At 41.1% G+C, this 27,269-nt stretch overlaps 1 protein-coding gene across 1 annotated transcript in view; it reads right to left on the reverse strand.

Annotated features, from left to right (window-relative positions):
• Positions 1-27,269, reverse strand: part of BRWD1 (bromodomain and WD repeat domain containing 1) — a gene marked incomplete in the record, with an annotated part of 4,378,631 nt that overhangs the window by 1,998,394 nt on the left and 2,352,968 nt on the right. Inside the window, 1 exon segment of the mRNA XM_044071461.1 lies at positions 12,066-12,218. Within this exon segment, the coding sequence (XP_043927396.1) occupies positions 12,066-12,218 (153 nt within the window).

Consider the following 27,269-nt stretch of genomic DNA (forward strand, 5'->3'; position numbering starts at 1 on the left):
GTTGTTCAGACTAGTGGCAGAGAAGCTGAGGAATGGTACATGGCAATGTCACCTTTATGGCCTACGCTGCCTGCCTTGCTATGTGCAACTCCTCACTTACCATGTAGTAGCAAAAAGTCTTTTGTATACTGGCCGGACATTCGGGTTACACAGGCAGGGAATCCCAAAGATTAAGAATACTGCAACATAGGAATAGAGGACATCAAATATTCTCCCATGCTACAGAAATTTGGAAAGAAAACAAATGATACGCTGATTCAATACCTTAGGCAGGAGGAAAGGGTTGGTCCTTATAGTAATCTATCCTTGTGGAAAATCAGAAAAAGAAGAAACAGGGGATAGTGTCTGAAGTTCAGACACACTCCTTGCTCATGTAACTGCTACCAGAGAATCTTACAACAGTTTTAAAGCAACTGTGGCTGCTGGCTCAAAAGGAAGCCTGGTGAGAACTTGCAACAGGAAATTAAGATCCCAAGGAGGCATGGGATCACAAACATGCAGCTGTAGTAAAAGGCATCTCTCAGAAAAGCCTTGGAAAGCTTAAGGGCCATCACAGGCATACTGCCCATACCAATGTTAAAGTTAGAAATAACGGCCAACTAAAGTTTAACGGCAGTGTACTAAAATAACCAAAACCAGACTGAAAAAGAACAGTCAGAAAATCCAAGACATCATTCAAGCATGCAGAAAAAAAGATCTAAACCCTTGGAAGAGGCCTAAATGGAGAACCTCTTCCACTTTCTGGTGTAAACCTTTCTAGTGGAATGCTTCTGGGAAGAAGAAAGTATATAAATAAATCTCTGAGAGAGCTTGGAATCTCTGGCCATCACTGGAATTGGAGGAACCATGCAGATAGCTTGAGGGAGTAAAATTTAGGGTGAGACAGACTCGAAGGATGTGAAATCTGACCCAGAATAGTATCCAGAACTCAGGGTGGGTAAAGGGAAGGCCAAAGGAAGGGGAACCAAACTTAGATGTGCACTGCAATCAGAAACCACTGAAAGGACATCACTCATTGCCACACTCTCGTGGCTTATCAAAAGAGAACAGGATCAAATTCCTCCTTGCTTGTTCAAATGCCACACCACTGACAATGGCAATCGCACCCTTAAGGAGAAGGTCCTAAAAGGCCTGTAACTCAACGAGGACTGCAATCATCTCCAAGATACTGATGTGAAGACTAGCCTCAGACTGAGTCTAGATGCTTCTAGACAGTCTTCCCCTCAAAATGCCCCCACAACTTAGAAGGGAGACATCCATACTCACCGTCACCAGAGGATGGGGAAGAGAAAAAGGTTGACCTGCTGTGAACAGAGAAACCCCAGCCACCATCAAACATGGTGACAACAGACATTTGTTAGAGAAACTGGAAAATTCATTGGATGTGTCAGATGGGACCAATGAACTGCCAGAGCCCACGGGATTACCCACATGTGAAATCTTGCCAAAGGAAATAGACAAATTAGAAGCAGCCATATGTCCAAGGAGGCAGAGAACCTAAAACAAAGTGGGAGGGGGTCAACCTGAAGAATGAGAAGCATGCAAATGAAGAGATTTTGTTTTGAGGAAGGTAGTCTGAATTTCTGACTGACTGTTTCCAAATGGCAACTAATAAATTCCAGCACCTGAACTGGTTCCAGGAAGAAACTTTTCATAGTTCATTGTTATGCCCAAGGACATACACACCTGGAGAAAAAGAAAATCTATCTCGGGCTTTGATCAGGGATGCCTTCGTGGAACCCATCAGGGGCCAGTCATCCAGACAAGGGAAGACCTGGAACCCCTGCAGCCTGAGCAAGGCTGCTATTGCTGCCATTTGTCTGGTGGACACCAGTGAGCTGTGGTGAGACCAAAGGGCAGTGCTGAAAACCAATGATGACTGGTTCCCAGCCAAAAGCACAGGAACCTCCTGGAATGCCTCACTATGTTTATGTGACGGTAGGCATCCTTGAAAAAAACTGACCACATCCAGTTGTCCTTCGGGAAAGGCAGAATAGACTGCAAACTGACCATCTGGAACTTGGCCTGCTTACCAAATTGGTTCAACTTAAAGATATACAAAATGGGCCTGAGGTTTTTTTTTTTTTTTTTTACTAAAAAAAAATATATAGAACAATACTGAACAAACTCTAGATAATTAGTCTGGTGGGAACTCTTGGATGACTTGGCTAAAAGCAGTTTTTGGATTTCCATTGCTGCTTCTCTTTGCTGATGGGGTGGGCATGTTGGGAAGCGATTTTTGGGAGTCCTTTGGAGTAAATTTGTAAAACCTCTGGAACTGACTCTCAATGCCCACCCATCTGACATGATGGCCTCCCAAGTTTTTGGGTGGATAGACAGATGTCCCGACTGTGTCCAGTGTGTGGCAGCAGGACAACCCTTGAGGAGAGCTGGAAGGACTTCCCAGAGAAAGCCCTGCAGAAGCCCTGGTTCTGATAAGAGCTGGAAGGACTTCCCAGAGAAAGCCCTGCAGAAGCCCTGGTTCTGATAAGAGCTGGAAGGACTTCCCAGAGAAAGCCCTGCAGAAGCCCTGGTTCTGTGGAGCACCCCTGTCCCATGGGTGGTGTTCATTATAATTGTCCCCTCCTGAAAAGGTTGCTGCAACTTACAAAAAAAAAAGTGGTTCTTCATACCCTTCTAGTTCCTTGAAAAAGGCCTCTGAGGGGTAGAGGAGCAAACCCTAATGTCAGACCACATATCTCCATCCTGCTCACTTCTAGTCAGCATTTTTTTTCTTTTTACCTTTGGACTAAAATTAAGGAATCAAACTAGAGGATTGACAAAGGATGCCCTGAAACAGTCTAAGTTGTATACGCACACCCTGGCATGATGGCACATAGTGATACTGTTGCCTTCCACTGAGATGTTCCATCATCCACACTGGACAAAAGCCTCATGGAAACTTTTAAAAACAGACTGCATCATCAACAACTGAGCCTCCAAGGTCTTCTGAAAGTCCAGTGGCTGCTGAATCTTCAGAAATTTTGACACTTCTGATATAAGGTCTCACTAAATTCATGTCAAAGAAGCTAGGTAATTCAGCACACAAGCGAATGTTGCTGAATCATAAACTGTGCTTTCAAAAACAATCCAAAGCTAGAGACTCTCTGAAGGTGAATGGACTGAGGAACTCTCTTCTGAGATGTCCTTCTTAGTGGCCGCTACAACCACAATGGCATCCACAGCTGGACTCTTGCTGTGGTGAGGTTTATCTTTGAGGGGGAGACTGAAACTTTGCCAGGTTTCCTGGGCATAGGTTACATCATGTTGGGTACTCTCCAGTCCCTCACAGATACCAGATCCACAATAGCATCCAGAGGAAGGACCACCCAAGATGTGAACGGGTCCACATCGAAATCAAGAAAAAAACGACTCCCCCAGGGAAGGGCTTTGGTGGTCCAACCCCCAACACGGCTTCAATAGTTCGAGCAAACTGACAAAAAAGACATTTTTGTGGGGGGGGGTTGTAGCAGCTTTGCCCTTCATCAATGTCAGTATCTTGGAGAGGGATTCTCCTCAGTGGAAGCCAACTGCCTCATCTTGCACTTACTCTTCCTGTGATGGTCATAGGGGAGGGGGGCAGGAGGAAACACACAAGAGGCGGGAGGCTTTCATTACAGCCAAGTCTGCCTTCAGGCATTTCTGCAGTTCTCTTACTGATGTCTCTAGGCATCAAATATTGCTTGTTCACATTTGCATTAATAATTCCAAAAACATACTACATACAAGGTATCAGAAGATTTCATCTTAAAGCATGCATGATGGAAAACACAACTGTACTGATATTTGACCTCTGCCTAATGCAGCTAAAGAGATATTGTATATTATTTCTATACTGTTTATTTGTATTGTAATAATTTTCATATTACTCTACATATCTCATTCAGGTAACAAAGAACAGCATAGCCTCATCTAAAAGCTCACAGCTCTAAACTTCTGCTGGCAGTATGTGTCTTGCTTGAATGGTGACTGAAATATCATAAGCAGTTTACTCAGCATTACAAAATTAATATTCACTGCCTTAATTTTGGCTCATAAAATCCATTTTAAAGCCAACTGAATGAATGTCGCTAATACAAAGATTAATTTATCCTGAATAGTTTGGCATTTACAGTTTTCTACTAACATTTATGGTTCCAGATATATGAATATTTGTTTGAATTGTAAGGTGAGAACTTCATTTTTTTAAAGGCTCAAGCCACACCCACTGGTAGTTAAAAGTACACTCTCAAGAGAGCTGTACTGGAGAGAGTGAGTTAATGCAGGGTGGACTCGAGACCTAACACTGCAAGCTTGTCCCAGAACCAGCTGATGCCTAGCCAATGATACAGAATGGGGAAAGGTTTAGATGGATCTGAAGCACCTGCAGAGGCTCCTGTCTCCGAAAGGGAGGGAACCCTCTCAATCATCAAAAGCCAAGACTGAAGCCTGATAACTGGACAGGGAACCCACTGGATCAGAGGATCTGAGTAATCACTTGGTGACTGGCGCAGACTCGGCTGGCTCAGACTTTGAGCTCGGTGCTGAGCTATCGAGGGCCAAAGCAGCCAGGGAAAGGAATGGCTCAAAACCCAGAAAGTCAACCCTGGAGCACCAGCCCTGATCCTTTGGCTCTGAGATGCACTTGGCTTGGATATGGCCAGAGTTGAGAACACAAGGGCAGTTCTAGTGGATGTGGCCAAGCTTTCAGCACATATGGGGGTGTCAGTTGGCCCACTGGACCAAAGATCCCCACAGCAAAAGGAACCAAGGGAGGAACCCCAAATTTGGAACTGTAGGAGTTACAGACTCGTCCCTCAGGACCGTGGAGGAGAATTGATGATCCCTAGTTCCATCTGGGCCTGAAAAAAGGAACACATCAGCAGATCCAAATCAGATGACTTAAGGCTTCCATCTGACCTACTGGACTTGGAAGCCAAGGAAGGTGGCTTTGATACTTTCCTGGCAGTTGGATCCAAGGTTCAGATCCCCAAAAGTGAAGCTTGGAACCAGGTGGAAGGAGGACAGGGTCCTGGATAAAAATTCAGGAGAGGTAATGGGGCAAAAGGGGGAGGGAAACCTTTCTCAAAGAAGCATAAAGATCAGGGAGAAGGAAGGGGATGGGAATAGTAAGGATGGGAAAACTGGAGGCCTCTGAATTTAGGACCGCAATAATGGGGGTTGGAGCCACAGTGGTGCCAAAGGAGCAGGAGCCAAAAATCAGTGAACGTTCAGATTTGGCTGGCCTTCAGTGGAATAAGAAGAGCATTGGTGCTCTTCCCTATCCCTAGTTTTGAATCTGGTAGACTTGTTTAATATCCGTCTCCCACCTATCTTGCTTTTTACTAGAGGAGGGAGGAGCAGAAGTATCTGACAGAGCTGGAGAAGTCATTTTATGGCTAAGTTAGCCTCCTAACTGCCAGAGCTCTAGCATCTAAGGAGGTGCAGGCCTGACACTCTATATCGAAGTGTGCTACTTGTGCCTACATGCAACACACTTTTTGAATCAAAAGCTTTCTCCACGGTAAATACTAACCAAAACAACTAGTCCTAAATACAAACTAGCAAAATGTACCAACTACAACTGCTATGATACTATTACTACTAAAACTAACAAATACAGCAATCTAAAGAGTTAAAAAAAATGCTTTTATATATATTTATTTTCACACACACAGCCTGGCCATGACATCCAACTTATAATGTTCAAGTATAGACAGAAGACCAACGTAGCAGCTTCCAAGATGGATCTCTTATCCAGACCTTTGAAAAAAAGCACCAGAAGAGGCTACTGCCCAGGTAGAATAAGCACAAACCAAAGAAGAAAGCTGATTGCCATAAAAAGCATAACAAAAGGAAATGGTCTTGGAGATCCAGAAGGAAATGGTTTGCTTTAATCCCTGCCAAACCCAATTTCTTGGCATGAAAAGAAATAAAAAGTTGCTCAGGTTTTCTGTTGCATTTTGTCTTATCCAAGTAATGTCTGAGCTACGAAAATCCAAGGTATGTAGTACCTTCTCAATAGCATAATGTGGTGAAGAAAAAAAGAGGGAACACTGACTCAATGAGAAATCATTAACTACCCTGGGCATAAAAGAAAAATTAGTATGAAGAGACATCCTGTCTTTGTAAAAAGAGGAACCAGCATGAAAGCCTGGAGTTCAGAAACTCTCTTGGCAGAAGAAAATGCCACCAACAACACAATCTTTCAAGTACAATGATGCAGGGAAGAAAAGGCAGGCTCTAAAGGAGACAGAGTCAATGTCTCAAGAACAAAATTAAGGTCCCAAGGAGGAGAAATAGGCTTTCTTTGGGGTTTGATATAAAGGATGTCTTTTAGGAATTGTTTGATTTCAAAACTAGAAGCCAAAGTTGGACTCAACGGCAGGCAAACAAATGGCTGACAAATGAGCGTTAAAAGAAGTTCCCAAATTACTACTGAGCAATTCATGCAAATAAAACAGGACCATAGGGACCACCACAGAAAGGGTTCTGGCCATGCTTGAGACACCAAACAGAAAATCTCTTCCATTTACCCACAGGATTTTTTAGCACTGGGTTTTCTGGCCTCCTGTAAAACCTGAAGCATGTCCTCAGAAAATTGGTGTCTGAAAGGACTCTCACCCAAAGTGTCAGCTGAAGTGCGGACAAGTGAAGGTGAATGACAAACTCCAAAGACTTGTCTGAGATGATCCATCCTGTGAGGTAACTTGAGATGATTGCCTCTGACCAGGTGAAAGTTAATGGGGAACCGATGCTGGCTGGGCCAAAAAGGAGTCACCATCAAGATTTTGGGTCTCTCTCACATGATTTTGTGCAAGACCATGGGAAGTACAAGAAGAAGGGGATTGGCATACAGGAACATTCCCTTCCACGAAAAAGGCATGGTGTCTACTTTCCAAGCCAGTGGACTTGGAAGTCTGGAATAGAACTGAGAAGTTGTCTATTCAGAGGGAAGGCAAAAAGATCTACTTGAGGAGTACTCCACTGAAGGGCAATGTCCAGAAACCCCTCTCTGTGAAGCATCCATTCATAAGGATGTGCCCTGGACCGGCTTAGACAATCTGCCACTGCATTGTGCTCTGAAGGGATGTATACCACCTGAAGAATCATGTGACTGTAGGTTGCAAAATCCCAAACCTAAACAGCCAGACTGCAAAGAAGACTTTGTGCCCCCTTGTTTGATGATCTACCACATGACTCTGGTATTACCTGTAAAAAAAAACCTTTGGAGGACCTGGAACCCAGAGAGAGGCCTGAAGAGCTATTAGAACTCTTATCTTTTTCTTTTTTTTTTGTTGTTTTAACAATTTGCACAACAGAGTGTTATTCAAACACCTTTACTAAATTATCACTCAAGACACAGGTAAATATACATTAACAGAAAAGAAAACAAACCATTTTAACATTTCTCCATTTAAAACCAATATACATCACATATAATTTCTTTGCTATCATCAGTCCAACATTACAAAGAAATTGCTAAATTCCTGCCTTCGCTTAAACCTCACTCCTCCTCCTGAATATATTATCCATGTATTGTTCCCTCAGTTTTCATCTACTTCTATGTAATTTGCTCCTTCCCCGTCCTAAAGACCTGTCTTCCAGTTCTCTTATCTCTTTATAATATTCAATACCTCAAATACAATTGGTGTATAATCTGACTTCCATTTTCTAGTATTGTTTTTTTTTGACAGCCAACAGAATTAAACTTAATAGGGCCTTACTGTATCTAAGCAATTCAGATCCTGTATCCCCGCTCAAAAGATTTGTTTCCCTACTTAACAATCTGCTCACCCAAATATTTCTGATAGAATACCCGGTATGGAATTTTTTAAATCTGCCAACTCATTACACTCCTAAAACATATGTTCCCAGTTACCGCTTTCTTCTCCATCACACCTCTAACATTTGCTATTTATACAAGTAAAAATTATTTGAAGTCTGCTTGGGGTATAAAAATACCTATACAAACATTCAAGTAAAGAACCTAAACCTTCTACTCATCTCTTTGACATTGATATGGTCTGGTATATGTTGATGGGACCAAAGACCCTGAACTTTCAGGTTGTTGGAGGAAGCTCCCCAACTTCGATCAGAAGTATGTGTGTACAGCTCTTGAAAAGAAAGAGGAATCTGAAAAGGCAGACCTGGATTTAGGGAAACCTGCTAAATCTACCTGCAAAGTTTGAGTAAGAGGCACATTAGAAGAGGGACTGGAAATTGCACAGGGTTTCAGTGCTGAAGCTAAATGGTCTTGAGATACCACTGAAATTTCCTCATGTGGAGTTTGGCAAAAGGAACCATGAGGATAGTGGATGCCATGAACCCCAGGGCTTGGAGAAACTCCCTTACAAGAACTGGAAGAGGAAGAGGAGACTAGAAGTAAGCAGTCAAAGAGAAGTCTTTGGGAGGTGAAAGAGAAGCAAACATCAGAATGGTCTGAATCCTGCAACCCAAAAACACTTGGTTCTGACAGGAAGTTAACATGGACTTTTTGAGATCGAGGGTGAATCCAACAGCACAGAAGCAGCAGAGTGAAGTGCAAATACTGAACCAGGAGTTGCCGAGAGAGGGGTTTGAATTGGAAGGTTGCACAGACAAGGGAATATTTGTATGCCCTGAAGTATACAGAAAGTTACTACAGAGGTTAGATACTTAGTAAATACCCTTGGAGCTGTAGACAGACCATATGGCAAAACAGAGAACTAATAATGAGAGGAAGAAACAGAGAAACATAAAAATTTCCTTTAGAGAGGATGAATAGGAATATGGAGTCAAGTGTCCTTCAAATCCAGGGAAGCAAGAGAGTGAAAAGGGTCTGAAGAGACAACATCCTGAAGGAAGGAACCTTGAGAATGGTGTTGAGATAGGTCAGGTCTAGAATGGGCCTCTATTACCCATCCTTCCTGGGAACCAGAAACATTCTGGAATAAAAACCTGTTTCCTATTGAGAAAAAGGAACGTGTTGTATGGTTCCCCATTCCACCAGATCTTGCCACACCAGAGGAAAATGAGAAGCTGGCAAGGAGAAGGCTGATGGAGACCAACAAATGGAGAAAGGGACTTCCAAGCCATAAAATAACCATGTTGGATGATGGCAAGATTCAAGGTGTCTGCAGCCATCTGTTGCCAAACAGGGAAGGAAAGATTAGCCTGCAGGACAGATGAATCTGACCAAGAGGCAGAGAAGGTTGGATGTCATACAGAGGTAGATTTATCAGTAAAAGAAGGGTTTTGGCCTCTGTTATTCTGACTAGGTTTATCTGGGAAAATCCGCTTAGAAACCCTCTTCTACCAGATTTTCTACGGAGCCTACAGACAAAAGAAGATTTTGAAGGACAGTTTCTTTTGGATTTGGGTACAGGAGAAACAAAAATCTGCTTGAAGTCCTCTATATCCCTTGCACTCATCCTGCAGGATTTTAAATAATTCTGCAACAGTGCCAAAGATTCTGGTTGTCTGAGGAAGAATCTTAAAGTTTGGTCTTAATGTCCTCGGGTAAAGTCTGCAGGTGCAACCAGGAATATCTCCACATGAAAAAAACAGATGCAGCTGCCCTAGAGGAGGCATCAGCTGCATTTAATGAAATGTCAAGCAACCTGAGAGGCAAAACTCAGGAGAAAGAGAGAGAGAGTGAGCAGAGGTCTTACTGTCCGAATCATCCATGTCAGTCACCCTCCCCCCCAGCTGAGAAAGGATAGCCAGGACATGTCTACACATGTGGGTCAGATAACTAATGGCCTTAAAAGCCAAGATAGCAGAAGTATACAATTTCTCCCCCAATATCACTCCACAGCACAGTTGTCCTTGTCAGAAGGCAGGAGTTTGGGAGTGGAAAGCAGTTTGGATGGCTTATCTGTGGACATGGAAATAACAAGCAGGATCACGTGGCAGACTTTTATACATGCATTTATGATCATCAGGAACTCTATAAAATCTGTGTGGTTACTTGGGGATGGAGGGCGAGAGAGAGGAGCCTGAGAAGCTGCTGTAAAATCATCCATCAGGACAGCTAAGAATGGAGGAATTGCAGGAAGTCTGGGTGGGTCCATTTGCAAGAGTTCATAATGCCTCTTTTGAACCTATGATGCTTGAGAGCAATCCCACTTCCCCAAAGGATAATTCCTCAAAAGGATAGTCATAGGAGAAAGAATTTTCTTTGTCAGACCCCAAAGCCAAAGGAGAGTGCATTTGTGAGAAATATGCTAAGGATTCTTCACCTGGGTTCAATTCTTCATCGGAAGAGTCAGAATTCCTAGGTCTCTTAAATGGGGTAGATGGTTGGGGAGAATCAGCAGGGACAGACCATCCCTGTGGGGGTTTGAGAGCCATGAGGGCATTAAACATCCCTTGAATAAAGTCCTTCCACTCTATGAGGATCCTTAGCTACAAGTAGCTACTTTTTGTTTTCTGTTTCTTTTTTTAAAGGAACATCTGCCTTGACAAATAAAGGAGGTTCAGACCCTTGTTTGTATTAGCTGAAGGTAGGCACCTTTTCCATAACTAAAATTTGGAGAATCCTTCTAGGCCCTTCAGACATAAGCTGTGTTTCCCCTCTACATCTGTGCCAAACATAAGCACAGACTCAGCTGACAAGTGAGTAAGCATCTCTGTGTCAGCCTCCAACTGGGTCATGGTGTCAGCACCGGCCTGTCCTCGGGTTCTTTATTCAACCTGGTGGGAGATGTCTGGGACAGGATGGACAACAGCGGATTCAGTACAAGCTTTTTAAGAGGCGGATGAACTTCTGGTTCGACCAGAAGGATTCGGCCATGGTACCTTGGGTCAGTAACTTCAGATGCGTGTCTTCCCTTTCTATTTATCTGGAAAACCAACAGCTTCAGTGTGTCTTAGGGACAAATGCCTGACAAATCCCACACTGAGTATGGTTATGTGTAACACCTCAACAAAAAAGCCACGGTTTGTGGAGAGACTACACCTTGGGAATCTGCTTCCCATACTCATTTCGTCTTCCATACAACATGAAAACAAACCACAAGGAGGAAAAAAAGAAAGGAAGGCACCCCAACAGGGTACTTACCTTTAGAAGGCAAAGTAGATAAAATAGCTCTGTGAATAGCATACAGACCAAATTCAGAAGTGGCATTTGGACAGGCGGCATAGTTCTGAGGATTAGGCATCTGTAGGTCACATATGCATCTTATACCTTACACATAGGTTGTCTGATGTATGACTCCAGGAAGGTGTAAAAGCTCTGGTATGCTGGCCGGACAACATTAGGCTATTCTTGGTAGGATATCCCAAATATAAAGAATACATATGATAAAGTAAGTACATCTTATCTGCCCAGCAATGGAAAAAGTTTACCAACCATCAATTCTCAAAATCCAACAAGAAGCGTGCTCTTCAGCTGCAGGAAAGCTCTGGAGGGCTTGACTCCCAAACCACTCTTTCTTTTAACAGTTTAGGCATGTGTAAACTGCTCTTAAGCTTTGTAAGCTGGCCAGCTGGTTTATCCTTAGCAAGATATAATTCATATAGCTAAGGCTACTGGAGCAATGATCAAATGATAAACACCAATACATGCAGAATAATGTTCGTGAGGAATGAGGTTTAAGGGGTGGCAGGAACTGAGGAATTTATGTAATGTTGGAAGGAATGATAACTGTTAAAATGTACACTGCATGAAAACAATGAGAAACAACACAATGTTTTCTTTCTTTTCTATTAATGTATGTGTAACCATGTCACTGTTACAACTCTGACTTAATAAAGATGATTTTACAAAAGAAGTGATTGGAGGAAGAGGTAGGGAAGATTACTTGGCTCTTTGAGACCCAGGTCAAATGGCTGATCATCTTGACATGCCACACTGAGCAAAGTCCTGAGAACATTTGTGGAGAGACTATACCTTAATAGTTGAGGAGGAAGCAGCAAGAAAAAGCTTGATTCAGAGATGAATACCTGAAAATATACAATATGGCTGGCACTTAACATGTTTAACCATACATGCCTTTATAACTACTAAATTTAAATGATTTTTATTCATTAACCAATCAGTGCAAACAAAAATATCAAATTAGTAATAAACAAACATAACAACTTAAATACAAATGATTAACCTCTTCTTCTTCTGCAGGGCTTTCAGTTTCTTCACCCTCCTCACAAGACAGCTCCAAAAACTCTTCTCCTACTCGGGCTGGATAACTAGGACTACGGTGGTGAAATTGCAGTCTTCTCCTTTTAGAATGTGCCACAGAATTCTCAGATTCATTCTGTTAATAAAATATGAGAAACTACTGACTTAGCAATGGCTAAACTGACCTTTAAGATAAAAGACCTTAGCGGATAATAGATTGGAAGAAATACTAAGGGCAATTCATATTAGCATACACTAGTAAATGGTAGCATTACAGTAAACACCCTTAAAATGAAAACAATTTAACAGTCATACGAACAAAGCCTAGACCATACAAGCCAAAACATTCAAACCAAGCTAAATGGATGCTGTATTAACAGGCTTGCATATGTAGAACTTATTACTAAAGACGGCTTATCATACTTTAGTCCTTTGTCTCTGCAAGGATTAGTCTGAGAGTCTTTGATCTAAACTTAATGCAGGACCAACTGCCAAACAAGCTGATCATACAAAATGCTGCTTATTATTATCCATGCTTTTTAACTTAATTTGCAAGATGGCATTACAGCTGCGAAATAAGCAAACTTTGTTATATTTTATGCTTATAGACAATATGTTATAATGGAGATTCCTATTAGCAGAATTTTATTAGTTTGCCTTAACAAATCAGATGCATTGAATTTCTATTGTCATTTTTAGATTTCAATATACATGGAAACAGTGTGGAAAAGAAAAAAAATAGTTCTGTTGAAAATACCAATACTTTATTATCTAATAACGTCAGCTTATATTCTCGTAACTTTTCCTAATTGCTATTTGTTTTTGAAATTGAGATACATACTCTGTCTGTTATAAGCTGGTGAGTGTTGTACAACATATACTTCAGTGTTAAAGTAACTCCTAATTATTTCTTTCAAAGTTAAGAAAAAAATAAATGAAGAAATAAAAATACCCAAACAAGCCAAAGGTCGCCCAGTAGAACAAAAACAAATGCAGAAAAATGTACGAACCAAGTGTCCACCAGAGCTGTTATCATAAAAAACTTTTATTCAAAGTACACAGGGATAAGCGCTTTCACACAAGGTTGTGTTTCATCAGAGCCATCAAACTAAAACTTCTGAATTCAATTATATAGTAAAGCACATATAAAACAACCAATAAAATGCATTCATTAATGTCTGATGTATGTTTCATTCTTTTAAAATGGGTTTTAAAGGTACAGCAGTATTAATGCTAGGAAGTTTATCTGCCTGCAGCCTAACAATCCACTTAGTCTCTGCAATTTCAAGTTTGTTATGAACCCCCCTCCCCCCTTATTCATATGTACCAATTGTAATACCTTGAACTCAAAGTTATGTCCAGGTTGCATAGAAATATGTTTAGCCAAAGCATTAAGCAAGTTCATGCGTCTGATATCCCCTTGGTGTTGTAATATTTGTTCCTTCAACATCCTCACAGTTTTCCCCACATAAAATGAGGTGCAGTTCTTGCACTTAGCTACACAAATCAGGCCCTCAGACTTGCAGTCTGCATAAAATCTTGGCTGAAATGAAAAGTCCATAGTAGGGTGCTTAAAATCAATCTCATTAGAAATACAACACGCTTTACTTAATCTACAAGGAAACGTGCCAGTACGAGTAGAGACAATTGAAGGTTTAATAGCTGACTTACAGCACAGCTGTCTTTTCAGTGATAAATTATTCTTAAATGTATAGCTAGACTTGTCACCTACAATCCCCTTTATTTTTTCATCAGAAAGTGAAACAGGCCAATATTTATTAACTATGTCACATACTTGGCACATAATATTACCATAAGTCAGCGATAGCCTAAGCTTATTTGAATGATCAGCATCATTAGATTTCGTGGATGTATATGGTCAATTACAAAATGGTTTACCTTTATCAGGATGCATCATATTAACTTCATCATGTTAAATATATGTTTTGGATGCATACTTCTATGGTGCAGAAGTGCATTTTTTCTACATGGTTTCCTATATAGGGAACTACAAACCGTACCATTAGCTAGCATTATCTTAGTATCTAGAAACTCTATAGAAGTTCGTGAGTAATTCAATACAAATTTAAAACAGTCACTACAAGATTCAAGATACTGTACAAAATTCAGATCATCACATTCTGCACCCTGCCATAAAATAAAAATGTCTTCCACAAATCTTTTATAGTATAAAAGCTGTGCTGAATATACATGACTAGATAGAACTACACTGCGCTCCCAGTCTGCCAACACAAAATTGTCGTAACTGTTAGCACATGAAGTCCCCATTGCTACACCTATTTTTTGTCTATGCATGACATCATTAAACAAAAAAAATGATTACATAAAATAATATCCATCAATGCACCCAGACACTCAATGTGCTCAAGAGAATATTCCGTATTAATAGATAAAAACCTCTTACAGGAAAGAAATCCCCATACCATGGGGTATAATAGTAAAAAGAGTTGAAATGTCCATGGTTGCCAATATAGTGCTATCTGAAAACGAACCATGTGCCCTCGTAAAGTCACCCAAAATACTCAAAAAATGTTCGGTATCTTTTAGAACTGCTGTTGCTTTTTCTAATGTTTTTTTGAGCTGATTTTCTACATAAATAGATATACATTCAGTAGCCCATCCCCTACCCGATACTATAGGGCGAAGGGGTGGATTCAAAAGTGACTTATGCACCTTCAGCAACCCATGGATGATAGTTACTAACGGCTGCAACACAAACATAAAATCATATAAATCTTTATCAATAACTTCATCCATTAATAATTCATAAAGTTGATCATGTATACCCTTAATCATATTTAACTCAACCTGTGTGATACATTCATAAGTGACATCATCATCAAGGATTTCAAACTTACTCATATAAAAATTAGTGTCCAGGACCACAATAGAGCCCCCCTTATCAGCTGGGTGTATAGTCAAATTGTCGTTAGTTCGTAACTGTTGTAAAGCTAGATATTCATCTTGTGTTATACTGTAAAAATTGCTTTTCTTCAAGCTAACTTCAAATAACTCTTTCAATGATCCTAACAAAAGTATCAAATGTAGGGCACAATTGTGGGACATATAAGCTAGAGTGTTTTAAGGAAGTGGACGCCACTCTTTGTTCCCCAAACGCTAATTTCAAACCAATGTTCCTGGCAAAAAGTTTAACAGAGTATCACATATTCAATAAGCACTGACAGAGAAGGTACAAAGTTCAAACCTCTATCTAATAGACTTACTTGTGCTGCTGTTAAAGAAAAAGAAGAGAGATTACAAACTAACGTATAATCTTTTTGTGATTTGTTTCCTCCATGGTGTGCTCGCTCTCTTGTGATAGCTTCCGCTTCTTCCGTCCTTGGCTGAAGGTCCGCTCCCTGCCCAATTGTTGCGGCAACCTGAAATAGGCAGGAAAATTCGAAAAAATGGTGTCTAAAGGTATTGCAGTATTAGTATCCTTGGGTCTGGCCCTGTTCGACGAAGTAGAAACAGTATGCTTATCTGCAGACATAATAGTTTTTGATATATCAATGGAAACTTCAGTAGATGATGCATGCTCATTAATGGTCAGGGCATCAAGTTCTTGACTGGTAGGCTGAGACAATATTCGCTGCGGCTGTTCAGCAGCAGCTATGGAAGTATGGCCATTAGATGTATTCAATGTCCGTTCAGACCCCCGAGGCCACACAAAAATGTGGCCTTTTTTGAAATCAGCCATATCTCTCGCTAACTTTCTTTTCTTAACCATTTGTTGTCTATCATCATATGCTAAAATCAAAGACCTCAGCAGATAATAGATTGGAAGAACTATTAAGGGCAATTCATATTAGCATATACTAGTAAATGGTAGCATTACAGCAAGCACCATTAAAAATGAAAACAATTTAAGTCATCCTAACAAAGCATAGGCCATACAAGCCAAAACATTCAAACCAAGCTAAATGGATGCTGTATTAACAGACTTGCATATGTAGAATTTATTATTAAAGATGGCTTATCATACTTTAGTCCTTTGTCTCTAAGGATTAGTCATAGTCTTTGATCTAAACTTAATGCAGGACCAACTGCCAAACAAGCTGATCATACAAAATGCTGTTTATTATAATCCATGCTTTTTAACTTAATTTGCAAGATGGCATTACAGCTGAGAAATAAGCAAATGTTGTTTATTATATTTTATGCTTATAGACAATGTGTTATAATGGAGATTCCTATTAGCAGAATTTTATTAGTTTGCATTAACAAATTAGATGCAATGAATTTCTATTCTCAGTTTTAGATTTCAATATACATGGAAACAGTGTGGAAAAGAAAAAAATAGTCTTGTTGAAAATACCAATACTTTATCATTATCTAATAATGTCAGCTTATATTCTCTTAACTTTTCCTAATTGCAATTTATTTTTGAACTTGAGATACATACTCTGTAATAAGCTGGTGAGTGTTGTACAGCATATACTTCAGTGTTAAAGTAACTCCTAATTATTTCTTTCAAAGTTAAGAAAAAAGATAAAGTTTATTATTTATCTCAGCTGTAGAGGTGGTGAGGTAGCTTGTAAAACAGAGCTTAATCAACCCTGACAAAAAGACTACACATGTACTTGGAAAATAAAGAAATATAAATACTGTTTGATTCAAGTAATTTGTAACACAAACTTTTACTGCTTTATAAATAATGTATTAGAAATGCAAGCTTTTAAAGTTCAAGTTGTATCTCATTTTTCACTATACTATGCCAAAAGATTAAATGTTTAAGCTATGAATGCATTTCTTTACAGCTGAAACTTGTCACGTAAAATATTAGTATAACAGTTTTACTAATGGTGCAGACTGCGTTTACAAACCCTTTTTTGAAGGAGTGAACCAGGCAACTGGTGTTCAATTAGCAGCCCCAGTATGGGAGGAGCCAGGAAGGGAGAAGGAGAAGTGAAAGAACATTACCTGATCACCTCTTCTGGAGTAAAGCTGGTTTTGCACCGAGAAGCACATAGGGCTGTGCAGTCACCCTTGTGGAGACTGGGCAGACTACCTCTTGTGCTGTAGGGGATGGACAGGTCTGGTTGGTGGGAACATGCCTTGCAGAAGTGAGTAGCTTTCTGCCTTGGGCAGCCAACTGCATGCCCCCTTAACAGTACCCCTCTTGGGTGCACTCAAGGTTAGGACTGGGTAGAAAACAGAAAAAGCTTTGAAGCACCTCTGATGTTTACCTAGATGGCGACCACCATCTCAGTCAGCTCTTGCCCTGTGAATTTAACAAATGGGTTGATAAGACAAGAAATGACCTGATGACTAGTAGGAAGTGGGAGCAAAAAAAAAAAAAATCAATATCACACTCAAACAAATTCATATTATAATGTCAGCTGTACTACTAATTGCCATGCAACACCTCTCATAAATTACCAATATGTTTTACAAATAAAACTCTGTATATGCTTGACATACAATATAAAATGTCTCCACTCAGCACACAGATGCTCTCTGTTCTATAAACAGCATATTTTCAATGCATCTGTACAACATGTGTGTGTACCAACAACATTGACATCTTTTAGCAAATGGACTTCTGCTAAGGCTATATGAATGCAACAAGATACCAGTTTAAATGGAAATGTAGTTAAGAAAATAAATACAGGTCACCTTCCTAGACCAAACATTTGAAGAAGAAGCTTTCCAGATCCATATCACAACAAAATTTAATATCCTGCTTGGAAATTTTTATCAAATGTCAACATACAATTAGAATTTTCCATACTCATTAAAATGTTACAAAGGCAAGTTCTTCATTTGGAATCATTATGCAAGACATTACACCAACTAGAACCAAACATGTATATGTGGACTGCATGAAACAATACATATTTGTACTACGTATTAATCCTTTTTCAGCTAGAACCAAAAGAGCATTATCTGGAGTGCTAAAATGCATCACACTGAGTTCACATCATGAAATGTCATTGAAATTCTAGTAAGAGACTGGATAATGAGTTGAGTGGGGTTAAGGCACTCCTACCATAATATGTATAAAAACAGACTAGTAACCGAAGTTAAACTATCTTTCAAATAGCTAAATCACTTAAATAAGTACTCTAGTGCTTGATGCTGTTAAATAAAAAGCCATTTCTTGTACTGACCCAGTCTTTGGTGTCACTATATGATTTGCACTTAAATTTCAGATAATTATTTTGTGTATAGTCATCTCCAAGCGTCATGACAGTTTTGTGCCAATTCTTCGTGCTCAGTTGAATTTACATGAGAGTAAACCTTTGTACTCTGTCGACTTTACTGTAACAGCTGGACAGACCTCAGCCCTTAGAAGAAAGCATATTCCACAGTCAAAAGCATAAAACCACCAGGAATGAAAAACAGAGGAAGCTAAAGGGAATTCAGTAGTCATAGCAGTGACTGAAAACAGCAGAACCCCAGTCTTTAAGATAAGATGACAACACTGTCACTGCTGCGAAGTCGGTTTCCAGTATTAGGGTCCATGTTCAGTTTCAAGATTTTTACCTTACTGGCCTGAATATAGTTATATAAACAAAATAAATTAATTTCTTAGTGACTATGGCAAAATGTAGCATCTGGTTGAATGCACACACTCCTGGTTGAATTCAGGCACTTCAAATTACAATGCAAAAACAAATTTATTCAGCATTAACAGTAACACTGGGAAAACGAAAATATATCACTGTAATCAAATATACTTCTTGTTCAATTTTATCAACTCATTATTGCAAATGCCCTTACAAACCAATGAACCAGTTAGACTACAACTGCATTAGGAAAGAAATATGCATACTGCTTGCAGTTAAAATGCTTGTCATTTGTTTTATAGGAACATGAAGAGGACAACAATGCTCATATCTTAACGACAGCAGATTTATGCCCTCATACCATTTAATACATTATTCTACCTTACATAACTATTTCTTCTAAATATCCTGTGGTAGCCAGTATACATGGAAAAATTTCTTTCATCATTTTTGCAGAAGCGGTGCTCACAAATTATTTGAGAGCTATTGTTATAACTGTATTTCTTTCAATATTACCATAATACAACAGAAAGTCCATGTAATGTTTCATATACTTGCTAATTTAGTGATACAAATGAAATAAAGGACAAAGTACAGTTGTAGAACAACAATAGACATCTGAGTAAGCACTGTTGCAGTATTGCTAACAGACAGGAAATCCTGTCAAGGATAGCTGTATGTCAGGCTAACGTACCAAAGACTGAGCATCTTCCTCTTACTCCTTATGTCTGATGTATGACCAAAGCAAGGGAGAGCCAAGAGCTATACAAGAGACGTACAAGAGCAATTTATTTGTGCCTGCACTTTAAAATTCGTTTTTGTTATAAATTGTATTTTTAACCGTTACTGGCTTCCCACTCAAGTGCGACAGCCATTACTGCACTATAAAAGTGTTTTTGCATTTGTTTCTACTGTTTACTTGAAAAATAACAAAAAAACAAAACAAATCTTGCTATTTTCCCGCCTTACTAAGCTAGAAAAGTCCAGTTTCAGATACCTGCTGATACCAGGACTGTGTTTAAGCTCCTGTGTTTGGCCGTACCTTACTTGGGGAAAAAGGAAGTTTCTTTGTTCACCAGTGAGAGTGGGGAGCTCTGAACAGCCTACCTGCCCTTGGAGGAGTGGTTTCTGCCCAGAAACTGTAGTTTTATTGGCCATTTTGGGATAACTTCTATCTCTTTAATCTTTCTGATATAAAAACTGCATTTGCATGCTGGGCAGTGCCAGTTCGCCAGGGTTAAACTATTCCCGACTCCACGAAGTCTACTCTTCAGTTTTTCCCTTGGAACTAGACAAACCTTCAATTTTGGCACTCAAACCATTCATTTCACAGCCCAGCACTTGCTTATAACTCTTAACATGCACTAAATACCTCTAGCACTATACTGTCTAGAAGGACAAGGTTCTCTATTCGTCCCCACCAGTCAATCAGAAAAACAGCTCACTCTATTCAGGCATGTCCAAAGGGCAGTTTCTGATGTACTCTCCAGTCCAACTGGTGAATCTGGGCATTTTGAGACAATGTTACAACTGCCTCATGTACACAGACAACCCTCTCTTCCTGCCACCAAACACTGACATATGCGAGAGATGCAATTATACAGCCAGACTGGAAGCAAAGCTCTCTCAACCCCAGACTGTAACTGACTGTCAAGAGGAGAAGGGTAATACTTGCAACATACCACCAGTCACACATAGACCCAAACCAATACAGGCAAATAACACACATAAATACACAAAAACATACTCGGAGGCTCTAAATAAAAATCTGCAAAAGCAACAGAGACCTCCAAAGCAGACATCCAAGCAACCTCCACAACCCATCACCAAGCATGAAACACATACTTCACATAATCAGTGTGCCACGCAATCACAGCCCTTAAGGCAAAATAACATACCCAACACACTAGTGATAGGCGACTCTATAGTCAGGAACACTGATGTCCCACTAACTAGGCTGGACAAGGATCTGTCGGGCACCAGGATCCGCCACATAACACAAGCACTCAGGTCACTCCAGAGCAAGTACAAATATGACTCTGTCATTGTACATGTTGGTGTGAATGACCTGAGATGTACCTCCCTAGACTACATGAAAAGAGACATGGAAGAGCTCTCTGATCATGTAGCCCAGGCAGGTATGACCCTGACCCTGAGTAGCATTGCTGCCCTCACCAAGAATGATGGCACAGTATAAAGAAAAAATGCTCAACTTCAACAATTAGCCAAATTTCTGGTGTCATTCAAAGGGGAGTATCTGTCTGCCTGGGATGATATGCTCGACATGCCACGTTGCTTCGCAAGAGATGGCTTGCACCAGTCACCCTTAGGTTTTCGAATACTGGCAAAGGCTCTTGCCGCCCCCATAGTGCCTTTTTTATGCAAGGCTCAAAAGACAAACCCACCACCATAAATAGCACAAGTAACCAAAAACCGAGGGTAATGCTACTCAATGCCAGAAGTCTAAACCTCAAAATGGACGCACTCGAGGCACTCCTCACTATGGAGAACATCAATATCTGTCCAGTAACAGAAACCTGGTTTAAAGCTCCAGAGAGCACCCCAACACTACCAAGCTATATCTCATACCATACCTTTCGGCCACAGAACCCGGACTGAAACACAAAAGGCGGGGGTGTATCCATATTCATCAAGGATACTCACACCTCCAGGTTAGTGGCACAGCACGATGCATCAGAGATCATCCAAGTGCAACTAACAACAGGCAAAACTGCAATCCAAATTGTAGCTTGCTACAGATCACCCACCATGACCCAGGACCCCCATTCCACACTCCTGGAGACACTGGGAAATATGAAGGTCCTACCAAACACCCTAATACAGAGTGATTTCAACTACCCAAACATTAACTGGGAGAACTACTCAAGTACTAACTCCCTTGCCCAACGCTTCCTAGAATTTATAAACTCGAATGCCCTGGATCAACTGGTCAACACCCCCAACAGAGGGAACATATTGGACCTGGTCATCACCAACATGGGCGACCGGTGTACAACCTGTGAGAGATGCACTTACATAGCCAAAATGGAAGCAAAGCTCTCTCCACCCAAGAATGTGCTAAACAGTCAAGAGGAGAAGGTTAACACCCACACTACACCTCAAGCAACACATAGCCCTTCTAAACCCGCACCACCAACACCCACATATAGCAACACTAAATCCACATATGCAGAGGCCCTTAACTGTAACCTACCCGAGCAACAAAGACCTCTGAAGCTGAAACGCAAACAATCACCAATCACAACCAATGTGTCACATAGTTCACAACACCAGTGTGCCACCCAGCAACAGCCCCTAAGGCAAGACAATGTACCTAACACTTTAGTCATAGGTGACTCTATAGTCCGGCACACTGATGTCCCTCTCACCAGGTTGAATAAGGAGAAAATTACAGTCAGCTGCCTGTCGGGTGCCAGGATCCGCCACATAACGCATGCACTCAAGTCACTCCACAACAAGTACAAATATGACTCTGTCATTGTCCATGTTGGAGTGAATGACTTGAGACGTACCTCCCTGGACTACATGAAAAGAGACATGGAAGAGCTCTCGGATCATGTGGCCCAGGCAGGTATGACCCTAGCCCTGAGTAGCATCCTGCCTTCGCCCAGAATGATACCACAATATAAGGATAAAATGATTGACTTCAACAATTGGCTAAGCTTATGGTGTCATTCAAAGGGGAATCCAGTATCTGTCTGCCTGGGATGACATGACAGACAGACCACGATGCTTTGCCAGAGATTGTCTGCACCTGTCGCCCCTGGGATTCAGGTTACTGGCTAAGGCTCTTGCCACCCCTATAGTGCCTTTTTTAGGCAAACTTCAAAGGACAAAACCACCACCGTAACAGGTACAAGCATGCAAAATCTGAAGGTAATGCTACTCAATGCTAGAAAGTCTAAACCTCAAAATGCACTCTCTCGAGGCACTCCTAAAAATGGAGAACATCGATATCTGTGCAGTAACTGAGACCTGGTTCAAGGCTCCAGAGAGCACCCCTGCAATACCAGGCTACAACTCTTACCACACTTTTCGGCCACCAAACCAGGACCGAAACACTAAAGGTGGAGGAGTGTCAATATTCACCAAGGATATTCACACCACCTGGCTAGTTGGCCAACACAATGTGTCTGAAATTCTCCAAGTGCAACTAACACTAGGTAAGACTGCAATCCAAATTGTAGCTTGCTACAGATCCCCACCATACCCCAAGATTCTCACTACACCTTTCTAAACATACTGGAAAATATTAAGATAGAACCAAACACCCTAATACTGGGTGATTTTAACTACCCTGCCATTAACTGGGAAAACTACTCATGTCCCAACACCTTTGCAACGGTTCTTGGAATTCATAAATTCCAATGCCCTGGATCAACTAATCCATAGTCCCACCAGGTGCTCCAATATCCTAGACCTGGTCATTACCAACATGGGAAATCAATGCTCCATACCTATGGTCACCCCTCGTTAGTCAGGTCTGACCATAAGCTAATCACCCTTAACATCCACATCCCACCCCCCCCCCCCAGTAAAGAAACCACCATAAAAAACTTCTCCAAAGCCAACTTCATGCTACTCAAGTCAGAAGTGACAAACTTCATGACACCCATGCAGATGGGAACTGAAAGTTCAACTGCTGAATCCTACACTAAGGCACTGTACGAGCACATCCACTCATGCATAAATCGTGCCATCCCAAATAGAACCAAAATGCTCTCATCCAAAAAAAGGAAGCCAATCTGGTGGTCCCCTGCCATAAACAAACTTTACAACAAAAGGAAGAAACTTTTGCAGAAAAGAGGAAAATCCCAGGATGCAAAAAACTCCCTTACTAGCCTCAGTAAGAAACTGGGATGCCTCATAAAATCCTCCAAAGCTAGTTACGAAAATAAAATTGCCAAAGATTCCAAAGACAACCACAAAGCATTCTATAACTATGTCAAGAATCTAAATGGCAATGCTCAGATCTGCTCTGAGCTAAAACAGAATGGCATTAAATATACGGATCCGAAGGATATTGCCAATATCCTGGCAGATCGATTCAGTGCCAACTTCACCCCCCTCTCACCCCCTAAATGGCCCATCTCAATACCGGAAGATTTCCAAATTCCAGTAATAATGGCCACACAGGTACAAAATGCACTCTCTAAAGCCAAGAGTGCAGCATCCATGGGACCAGATGACATCCCAGGCTGTGTACTACATGAACTACAATATGAACTGGCACCTCACCTAAGTGTCATGTTTAATCATAGCCTCACCTCAGGTTTCGTGCCCACTGAGTGGCGCAGAGAACTTGGAAACACCTGCTAGCTTTAACAACATATAGCATTAGTTTTGTAAAAGGGAAGAGCTTAACTATAATACATAACCCCAGCAAAAACAGAGGGTTGCTAAACAACAAGAAACAGAAAAGTGCTCTACATCCTGAAAGACAAAGAACATCACATAAGGGCACAAGGCCATAATATAATAGTATAAAGATATAAGCGGAAGAAAGAGAGCTAGAAACAAGAGGCCAAACAGGAAGAGAAGGGGGTTAAGATGGAGCTGGGAAGGGAACTAAGAGAACAGCGTTATAAAGAGACCAATCTTAAATAATGAACGTTGATCCCTCTTCTATGTCTGTCAATCTTCTGAGAGATAGGACCTTGTGCTCAGTGGAACTTGTCCCGGTGGTGGCCCAACGGAACAGACAACCAAAAATTGGAACTGTGCCTAGAAGCTACAAAAGCTAGCTACAATAGGAAATGGGGTGGAAGTAGCCTGTGAGTAGTAAAGAGGGAAATGGCCAAAATATCTGTGGTGTCTGTGGTCTAGTCTTTAGCAGAAGCTCTTTAAGAAAGGGAAGTAGCCCATTGGATAGAATTTGGTTGTTTCTGCTCGGCTTTCTCTGTAATCAGAGATAAACAAGCTTTGGTAATAAGATGGTTAGCCAACTGGGAGTGATGATCCTTTTTCTGAATTGCCCTTTCTCTGATCAGATTAAAGAGATTGTTTTGATCAGATTCAAGCTGAATTAACATTGAGTTTAAATATCTTACTCGTGAAAAGGACAACAGAAAGTGACATTTAATTCCATGGAATGGACAGGAAAATAATGCAAAAAAGGACGGAGAAAGTCCGAAAGGTTTAAGATTTGAGGGCGGGGTTACCTTCTGAGGAAACTCTGGTTGAAACAGTTTGAACATCTAACTGCAGGAAAGCTGAAAGAACGGCTGAAAGTGACCTTGAGTAGAAATTTTCTAGGAAAAGGATGGAAAGAGCCAGAAGAGAAGGTTGGGCTTTAAGGACTATGAAAGAACCAAAAGAAGCTGCAAGGAAGGAAAGAATCAAAGAAGCCAAGAAAGAACCAGGTTTAAAAAGGAGAAGGCAGGAGAGTTTCAGGGAAGAAAAACAGAGAAAAAAACTCCCTTTGAAAAGGGAAGAAGGATTTTTTGGGAATTAGGGCAGATCTTAAAAAGACCCACATTGAAATTAGAAATAGCTGGGGATGAAGACCTAGAAAAAAGAGTTCAAAATAAAAAAAAAGCTTCGAGTTGAAAATCAAGTGGAAAAGGATATGTCCTTGAAAGGATCTATGTATCAAAAGTGTGCCCAATGCTATGAAATCTTTCCATGGCATCAAATAAATACTCGAGTTCAGAATTTTAGGGAGTGAGACTGAGGGGATGGAAGGAGAGGTCTAGGTATGAGGAAGACCTGGAGAGAGTTAAGCAGGAGATGCAGTGAAAATCACCAACTGGAGGGATCAGGAATGACAAACTAGAGAGAGATTTGATGGTTCTGGGGAACAAGATTTGCAGAAGCCAATAAAGAGGTCGCAGCCAAAGAGAAGAATGCAGGAAAGAGGAGGGGCCAGGCCTGATGAGCAATGGGATTCTCCAGGTTGGCCTGGTAAAGGAATAGAGGAGAATTATTCTCTGCACTTGCTGTTGAATGAGTAGCAAACCCAAACAACGGGGACAAGTACTTTCTGCACTTGTCTCTCACTACAGGAGTAAGAGGGGGGAAGGAGTGAAAGACTTGAGGTTTGCTGACCCCACTTTCTCGATCTCTTCTTCGCTTTAGGGGGAGAGTTGAGACTCGAAAATGCTGAGCTTAGCCCTCCTCCATTACCAACTGAGTAGTGCCCTGAAAGGGATGTGTAACTTGTCGAGAAAGCCTTGGAATACCCCATTACCCACTGTGCAAGTAGAAGAATACCCACATCTCCATTCTCTTTGCCCTTGTTGTTGATTACAGACTGGAGAATATTGTCTGTTCTCGCCTTGGAACCCTTACGTTCCCAAAGCATTATTGTCGCTCTGAAGTGCACTGCTCTCAAAAAAAGACTGCTCTAATGCACCCCATCATTGCAGAACAGTTATGTTTGTTTGGTATCTGTGCCACAAATACCTCCCCCCCCTGATATGCCCCCCCGGGGTCCCAAGGCATCCCATGAGAGGAGGCAGCAGAAGGAAGAGTCAAAATGGTGTGATCAACAGGAGCTGGTGAAACTGCCCCACCTGCTGATGCTTTTCCACTAATATGATGTTGATCATGATGGTGTGAGACATTGAGCGTCTTCATAACATTGATCAAACTGAAGGTCCCATTTGTGAAAAGCAGCCACTGAAGCCATCGTGATGTGGTATTGGCATGATGGATACAGATTTAAGACCTTTAGAATTGTTCTGGTCCCTACTACTTTGTTGTTTTTGAGTGTCTGTTGTTGTTGTGTAGTGATATATATCCTTTGGTTAGAGTGTAGTTGATCAATTATTCATCGGTATCTAAATTTGACCTACTGTAGTAAAATTTATACATATGTAGGTATTAGGATTACAAGTTACACAGTGAACACACATTTGAATGCAATGAGATTGAGAATCAGATGGAGATAATTGGTGGGAGCTGTGAGGAGGCCATGTGAGGAGAGTGGGTGGTGATATGGAAAGTGCCAACACTTGGAATGGAGGGTGAGACCATAGGGCAGTTGCCAACACCAAAGCCAGCCTGGGGTGGTTGGTGGCGGGACGGGAGGGGAAAATGAGACGTTCCCAGCCTTCCCATGATGGAAAATGACTGGTCTCAGTGGAGTTCATTTCATTTTAATGAATGATAGTGGCACGTCCTGAATATGATAGTTTTCCATCCTCCAGTTTTTCCCAATGGAAGAATGGATTTTTCCCAATAGGGAAGAATGGACTGCAGCCAAAAAGTTCTTTCTTAGTAACGATCTGAACTCCTTCTTCCTTCACTCCTTGGGATCTCTGTTGGCAGCAGTATCTTCGGGATCTGGTTAGGTGAAACTGGCTAGCTAGATGATTCTTAAGTTGGCAGTTTTGAAATTTCCCAAACGTTATATCAGAATTTTTTTATTTGTCTCAAGATCCTTTGAGCGGTGATATGGGAAAGGGATTTTGGAAATTTTGCCTTGAGATGGAAGGTATAGAATAACTGTTTTGTGTCAGGATAGCCAGGCTTCTGGGCAGGTCACTGTTCTCAGTCAGGGGCCTCGAGTGATGTCATCCGGGCCCCTGCCTCTGATGGGGGGGCAGTCGTCGATCGGCGTTTCTCTGCTGGCGGGCTTATCCTGGGTCTGCCTCCCCTCTAACTCGCCTCGGGCCGTGTCTACTAGGGTG

This window comes from Protopterus annectens, chromosome 5.part0, assembly GCF_019279795.1.
Source record: "Protopterus annectens isolate FY-2018-M chromosome 5.part0, PAN1.0, whole genome shotgun sequence".
Taxonomy (NCBI): Eukaryota; Metazoa; Chordata; order Ceratodontiformes; family Protopteridae; genus Protopterus; species Protopterus annectens.